Source organism: Orussus abietinus, unplaced genomic scaffold, assembly GCF_000612105.2.
Source record: "Orussus abietinus isolate OABI.00-Male unplaced genomic scaffold, Oabi_2.0 scaffold22, whole genome shotgun sequence".
Classification (NCBI taxonomy): Eukaryota; Metazoa; Arthropoda; class Insecta; order Hymenoptera; family Orussidae; genus Orussus; species Orussus abietinus.
The window spans coordinates 335,609-342,883 of NW_019394596.1; the positions used below are offsets into that span (position 1 = coordinate 335,609).

The 7,275-nt window shown below is 52.7% G+C and overlaps 2 protein-coding genes across 2 annotated transcripts; both read left to right on the top strand.

The window, feature by feature from the left end:
• On the top strand, window positions 1-1,785 carry LOC105701924. The gene is made up of 4 exons (XM_023432834.1): window positions 1-84; window positions 689-860; window positions 1,445-1,541; window positions 1,635-1,785. Exons 1-4 carry the CDS (start codon window positions 1-3, stop codon window positions 1,783-1,785), a joined length of 504 nt encoding a protein of 167 aa, XP_023288602.1.
• A 942-nt stretch (window positions 1,786-2,727) lies between these two features.
• On the top strand, window positions 2,728-3,901 carry LOC105701925. Its single transcript, XM_012429083.1, has 3 exons — window positions 2,728-2,922; window positions 3,096-3,391; window positions 3,748-3,901. Exons 1-3 carry the CDS (start codon window positions 2,728-2,730, stop codon window positions 3,899-3,901), a joined length of 645 nt encoding a protein of 214 aa, XP_012284506.1.
• The last annotated feature ends 3,374 nt before the right edge of the window (window positions 3,902-7,275 follow it).

Consider the following 7,275-nt stretch of genomic DNA (forward strand, 5'->3'; position numbering starts at 1 on the left):
ATGTCCGGAAGTTCCGGACCTCTTCGGGCCAAGAGGTATTTGGTGTTCCCACGACCTGGCTCGTACACCCCGACGAAAGTTCAGGTACTTGGAGGAGACTCGAGGAAACGCGTATCAATAGGGTGCACAAGGAAAGGATCTAGGGCGCGTCGAATTGAACCACTTTGATATATTCGAGATGTCCAGAAATTAAATATTATAAACTCAGGCATGTTGCTTAAAGAGTCTTTAAGGTGACATGAAAGTGACGTCAGAGGTCTTGTTCGCGAAACTTTTCTCAAAACTGGACGTACCGAGGAGTTTCAAACTCGACGAAGTAATTAGGAAGGCTATAAAGAAGGTCTTTACATCCGTGCAAAAATTCAACAATTTAAGGACATTTGTTCATAGAACTTTTCGAAACGTTGTATATATAATATGAAATTTCGCGAGTTTAAGGGCGAGTTAGGACCTCCTTAATCATGGGTTAATGTCCGAAAGAAATTGGTACACCCAATACGGGGAATACTCTCATGAAAGATTGACCTCTCAGATGCTATTTGCATACCACCTTAAATCCTGACGCGTCCTAGACCTATCCTAGTTGTTAGCTAAGCTCTGGTAATTTCAATGCCGGTAATTCCAACGAGATCGTCGATAATCGCGGCAAGGATAAGTCAGCTCCTCCGCGCCTCGATAATGGTTTCAGCTGATTCTTGGGATCGGATTACCGATGGAGGTCGACGTCAGCACAATTATGGGATACGTGGTGAAGTTTAATTACAACTTGCCGTATAACGCCTCGACCTTAACGGATCCGTACGTTCGACACGAGAGATCGCCCGTGGAGGGTCCAGGAAGTTCCTTCCAACCACGGGAAGGTAAGATCCTTAATGACGTCCCAGTGATGGCCCCGTCAAGGGCTAATGACCGTAAAGACTTAATTAATAAAATTATCACTCAGAAATCCTCCAGGCTTTACAACTTTTAGGGAAAGAGGCACTTGCCAAAGTAGGAAAACGAGCGATTTTCGGGTCTTATGGGAACCTCGGTGTCCTTCAGGAATTAAACATGGCGGTGAGATAGCATCCCCCTGTCAGTAATTTCAATGTTTAATTTCGATGAATTCGGGCCCTCTCCTCTCTTGCCCAAGATTCGGAGCGGGACGAGGGGGAGTGACAAATCCCTTGAAATATTTCCGCTGTACTTCCTCCCGGTACATCCTGTGCCTATGGTTTGAGTCAGATCATAATCCGATGAGCGAAAACCTCTCCCTTTGTGAGGGGTTGGGCTCGTTCCTGGTGCACCCCGTTAATCACGGTGCAAAGTACCCTCTTTTGCGCATACAGCGACGTCCTCTAATTTCCCCGCGTCCGGGATTCACACGTTCCAGGGCCGGAGGAATTTATGTCTCGTTGGGACATTTATAAAACGCTCGAGAGAACCATCGGGCTTTTTCAACCAGGTCGTCCTTGTCTCCTGAAGGCTGTCTGCGAAGCTGCCGACGTGCCCTTTAACGGGAACCATGGGGTCCTTGGGGAGCTCCTTCAGGTTCTTCTCACGTGAGACATGGACTCCGTTAATTCGCATGGCCCCGTTCGGCTGAATTATGGAACCGACTCCTGGAAACATTAATATATTTATTATCTTTCCAGGCCATCCAGCACGAGCGACGGGCAGGAAAACGTCGACGACCAGGAGTACCGCGCCGCGGAAATCCTTGGACGAGAACATCCTGGACAGTGTGGGAGGATATTTTCGGACTGCGACAGCTCCTTGCTGGAGTACTTCTCCGAGGTCTTCTGAAGACGCTCTTCTTAGCCCTTGACAGGAAATCGCAGGATAATTTACGCCGAAGTTGGAATACCTAGACCGGGCATGATAGCGGTTATCATTAAAGATTGGCAGTCTCGATCATAAGTTTCGCTGTGAAAAAAAAAAAGAAAAAAAAAGAAAATGAAATAGGTTCATCCGAGGCCTTTATCCTGAGAATCCACGCCCTGTTTCTCTCCCCCGGGATTCCCAGTGGGAATATTTTACGGATTCTCAAGTGCACCGGGGAACTAATAATGGAAGGCATTGGAAGTTGGGCGGAAGAAGAATAGAAAAGGAGAAAAAAAAACAAGGAATAAAGGGAAATCATATACCGGGTGTGTGCGACAGAACGTGACGCAGTTTTCCGAGGTTATTGGTACTTTCCTCGTTCAATATCAGGTGGAAAATAAAGGAAAATACGCCGGATGGAATTTATAGCGGTCGGCGGGCAAAGAACTGTAAAACGGAGCTCGATTCCTTTCCGAAAATCCGCGGGTCCTTCCAAGACCTTCTCCGAAGGGCCGAGTGATTGGGGAACGTTCGGGAGAACCTGGGTAGGCACGTTTATTTTAGGAGAAAGAAATCATGCCCTGGATAACATTTATTCTTGAATTTCCGCCTGAGTATCCCTCCTCCGCTACCGACAGAGAGGACAGGGGCATCGCCATGAACGGCAGAGATTGGCCCATCAGACTTTTTAGAAGCTCCTCGAAGAGCCATCCTCCGAGGTAACTGAACTCCTCCGGGGCCGTTATTTCTCGAGACGTATAGATTATCACCTCGGGGAGGTGCTAACCGAGCACTTTTCTTTGAATACCCTGGCTGGTATTATTTTTCTCTTTTCCACTTTTTCTAAAAGTCAGTCCACCGTAGCGGGTTCGCAGCCGTTCCGAGAAGGTCCGCGAAATTCGAGCGGTACCATCCCTGAAGACGATGAAGACCTCGATGACGGCCCTTTGCCTCGTCCTCTGGTGGGGATTTTCGAGGAACGATCACGGCATGTGCCAAAAGAACGAACCGACGCCATCGGAGGACCATGACCTCGCCAAGAAACGCGACAATCGATCCGAGGAGGCCCTATCGCGCGAAAGGAGGACCTTGGTCTTCTATAAGTCGCCCAACGTCGTGGTGAGCGATTCTCTCGAGTTAATAATCGTCATATTCCTATCTAGAAGGATCACTATATAAGAATCTTATTTCTTCGCTACGCGAAAGTCCTGGGGGATCGCCCAGTGCGTCTGGAAGCGCACTCTTCGGCGAGGTCCTGGATCCGATGTGTGTTCTTCTGGATTGTTTTGCAGCTTACCATCGGCATGGGAACGCCGTTGCAGTTGGATCGCGAGAGCGTGATCGTGGGTGTGTTTACGAAATTGCTCTACGCCTTGCCGGGGAATGCCTCGGATTTCACCGAGCCCGGAGTATACTACTCGAGGACTGGCAGAAGTCGGTGGAGTATTTACAAAGTATTGGAAACCGCCGGGGAGATTTATGGATTCGGCGGCAAGGGGTGCCTCCTACGAGCCATTTGCGAGGCAACCCATGCACCGTTCGACGTGGACCACGGGCTGTTCGGCCAACTGGTGCAGGCCTTCTTCACGTAATGCCCTTTTTAACCACTTTCAAGATGGCGGCCCTCGACGGACGAGCCCCACCGAGAGACTCGAAGGCGTACTCGGATTATACCGCCCTAGAGTAAGACGCGATAGTCAGACTATCTCGGACGATTTGTGGAATTTCTCCCGGGATTTTGCGATGACTCGAGAGGCTTCGCATTTCTCCTATATGAGAGATCGCCCGTCGAGTATCGTTACCGGTGACGTCGACGGCTCGGCGGAAATCCTCGGCCGGGGCTCGTAAAGCGGGTCGTAAGTCGAATCTCTCACGCCCCCGGAAACGCTTAGGTTTAAGGCGGCGGCCGTATCGGGCATCGATAAATTTCTAGAAACGTTTCAGGCCGTCCAGCACGGGGGAGAGTTACGAGGAGTACGGAGATCGCGAGTACCACGCGGCGGAGCGTTTGGGCAAGCACCCTGGTCGGAGCTGCCACGCCCTTTACCCGGAATGCCGCAGGAGCATCCTCGACGTATTCTCCACGACGGGGCCGTGACTCGAGGTAGACGCAGAGGCCCTTCCGCAGCATCCGCCGCATCCGAGGCTCCCACGGCTTCCGAAAGTTCCGCCTCGAGTTCCCAGCGACTTCCCCGGGCGCTGGACCACTCCGCGTTGCCAGCTAATTACGAGTAAAACGAAGGCGGGGAAATTAGTGGTGAAGGATTTTAACCTGCAAATGGAGCGTGACGAGACTCTGATTATTGCCGAGCGTTTGGTAGTTCCTCGGGGTGGATCTTCGGGGCAGCTCCTCGGGGTTGCGGGTCCGGCCTGAATAAATCAGTCGGTCGGTATGCATTTCTTGAATCGACCCACGTGGACCAATGACGAGGGTAGCTCGCTGGGCGAAAATTACAACCCCCCGGGCGGAAGAGGGTGGATGACTCCGAGATGCGGAGGGACTCCACTCGACCCCCGATTTAAGGGGTCGGAATTCCACGGCCCCCGAGAGTTTCCATTTGGCCAGGACTCGAAATAAGAGTGTCGCGGGATCGTCGACGACGACCTGGAATTCGGAATTAAAGCGTCTCCAGAGTAGTTTTCCCATTCTCGGCGCGATGGGGTGGACATTTCGCGGCCCTCTTCGTGGTCTTTCTTGCGGGGCCTCGATTATGAGCGACGCCTCGACGAGCTGCGATTTCTGCCCGATCGCTCGATCGTTCCGGTTGTTTTTCTTTTTCTTTTTTCTTCTTATTTATCTTAAAGCCACGGAAACGTTTCCCTGGAGAAGCCGCGGAGCGAGTTTCGATTTTTTCCCCATCCGAGGGCGCGCCTTCCAGGGCGGGGAAACTCCCAAGATTTCGCTAGGGGAAACGTCGACTGGGAAATTAGCGCGGTGGACGTTCAATTTGGATTTGAGCCGCAAAGCTGGGAAACGGCGAGACACTCCGTAATTACCGGCTTGAAGATAAATCGGGAGAGCAAGGCGTCTCTCGCCCTGCTTGGCATCTGCGACCGACCGATTTCCTCTTCTCTTCCCTCCCATTAGCGAGACCTCCGCGATGTTTCCTTGAGAAAAAGTGGCGTTGCACAAGAGTAAGAAATCAAACCCTTTCTGGTTCTCCTGGAAATCTAGCGAGCAAACGATCGCCGATTCCCTCTTTCCTCCTATTAGCGAGACCCAGCGATTTTTCCTTGAGAAAAAGTGGCGTTGTACAAGAGTAAGAAATCAAACCCTTTCTCGTTCTCCTGGAAATCTAGCGAGCAACCGATCGCCGATTCCCTTTTCCCTTCCATTAGCGAGACCCCGCGATGTTTCCTCGAGTAAAAGTGGCGTTGCACAAGAGTAAGAAATCAAGCCCTTTCTCGTTCTCCTGGAAATCTAGCGAGCAACCGATCGTCGATTCCCTCTTTCCTTCTATTAGCGAGACCCCGCGATGTTTCCTCGAGTAAAAGTGGCGTTGCACAAGAGTAAGAAATCAAGCCCTTTCTGGTTCTCCTGGAAATCTAGCGAGCAACCGATCGCCGATTCCCTTTTTCCTTCTATTAGCGAGACCCCGCGATGTTTCCTCGAGAAAAAGTGGCGTTGCACAAGAGTAAGAAATCAAGCCCTTTCTCGTTCTCCTGGAAATCTAGCGAGCAACCGATCGCCGATTCCCTCTTTCCTTCTATTAGCGAGACCTCCGCGATGTTTCCTCGACAAAGAAATAAGTGGCGCTGCATAAGAGATAACCCGGTTTAAAGTTCCTGCCGATTTCGTCCTGGACTTTCAGCGTCCACCGGATCGGACCGTTCGAGCTCGCCCGGAGAACTTGGCGGCCTCCTCGTAGAACTTTCGGCCCCCCATGCATAACATTTCCCAAGTCTGGAGTTCGCCATCCTGGGCTGAAAGTTGAAGAAGGGGAACAGCCGAGCGGTCAAAGCCTAATTTATTCGACCCCCTGCGGGATCTTGGATGGAATTCCGCGGACGCGTTTCCGAGCCGACGTCGCTCGGCGCATTAATGCCCCAATTACGCGGACAAACACAGGCCGCGGCGTAAACGTCGCGGCGGGTCCGACGGGTGAATGCGAGAGCGGCGATTCTCGTCCGGACAAATATTTCCCCGGGGGTTCCCGCGGAAAATTAGTCGACCCGGTCGGCGCTTTTTCCACGGGTATCCGAAATCGACTTCCGGTGCGCATCCGGATCGCGGATTAGAGCCGGCTCCCGGGGCGGGTTTAAAATCGCGCACCTGAAATCTGGCCGGGTAAGCCGACCGATCGAAGGTCCCATATATCGAAGCGCGAACAAGAAACCACCAACCTCGCACTTAACCCGATAACGCGTCCATATTTCCAATGCAATCTCCATTGGTCATTCCTGACCTACCCCACGCCCCGTTCACAGGGCTCATTTCGACGATACTACCGATTCTTCCGGGTGAAAAAGCATTGGAATTTTCGCGACACACTAAAAGCCACGAGGATGAGGTTCCTCTTGTCAGGATCACTCTTGGGGATATATCCGCGAAGAGGAGGGCTCGATAACCGATCATACGAAGGGGATCCAGGCCCGGAAGTGTCGGCACTCTGATTACCGGCGAGACCGTTCGGCCGCGGCATTAAGGCACTCCGAAAAGTGTAGGCCATTACCTTGGGCGTCGGTACCAGGTGCAAGAGGAGCTTAAAAGCCCGCTAGACTCGCGTTAAGGGGCGCGAGAGGCGTTAACGGCGCGGCAATAATAAACTCCGGGGAATATAATCCCCGCGACGATTACTCACGGGGAGCGTCCCGACTAGTGGCAGCCCCCGGGAGAAGGGTGGCCTTTTAGCACGGGCCCGGAAATCGCTTTCCATCCACCCTCTTCAGGGTCGACCGCGACGGTGGTTCGACGCTTCGCCGCGGAAGCGTCTCCTCCGCGAGGTGGATTCCCTCCTTCGGCCCCCTCGGCCCCCCACCTGAAGAGGGGCGGAACGTGCCTCGGCACTTTCCTCGCGTGGAAACGGCGCATTAAGGATTTCCCCGGATTCGAGGCGGTTCGGATCTCGATCCCTTGGCTGTCTCTAGAAGGAGTCCCCGGCTTCCCGGGGGATCCTCCAGACCGGCCGCGAATACTGGCGCCCTGCCCGTTTCTCGACCCCCCGCAAAGCGAATCCTCGGCAGAAGACCGCGGGTCGATAACTGCCGAAACGGGGGAAAGGCCCTAGGAGTCGTTGCTCTCGCGGTTTCAACGATACGAGCGATACAAGCGATACGAGCGATACAAACGATACAAGCGATACAAGCGATATGAGCGATACAAATGATAAGAGGAATGACAAAGAAACTCGCGACACTCGCGAGCACTCTTCCTTCCACACCCAGGATCTAATTGCTTCGGCAAATGCGGAAAACGCCGCGTCTCCGCGGCGGAGATAGGTCTAGGTGTAAGCCGGGTACCGGCTCTTGACC

What these genes read in the sequence shown, in the direction of transcription:
- LOC105701925 (XM_012429083.1), top strand. Translation starts at nt 2,728, where the DNA reads ATGAAGACCTCGATGACGGCCCTTTGCCTCGTCCTCTGGTGGGGATTT. An exon ending in ATAAGTCGCCCAACGTCGTG is followed by an intron (nt 2,923 to 3,095) that starts GTGAGCGATTCT and finishes ATTGTTTTGCAG; the next exon opens with CTTACCATCGGCATGGGAAC. An exon ending in CTGGTGCAGGCCTTCTTCAC is followed by an intron (nt 3,392 to 3,747) that starts GTAATGCCCTTT and finishes GAAACGTTTCAG; the next exon opens with GCCGTCCAGCACGGGGGAGA.
- LOC105701924 (XM_023432834.1), top strand. Translation starts at nt 1, where the DNA reads ATGTCCGGAAGTTCCGGACCTCTTCGGGCCAAGAGGTATTTGGTGTTC. An exon ending in ACACCCCGACGAAAGTTCAG is followed by an intron (nt 85 to 688) that starts GTACTTGGAGGA and finishes TAATGGTTTCAG; the next exon opens with CTGATTCTTGGGATCGGATT. An exon ending in CTCCTTCAGGTTCTTCTCAC is followed by an intron (nt 1,542 to 1,634) that starts GTGAGACATGGA and finishes TTATCTTTCCAG; the next exon opens with GCCATCCAGCACGAGCGACG.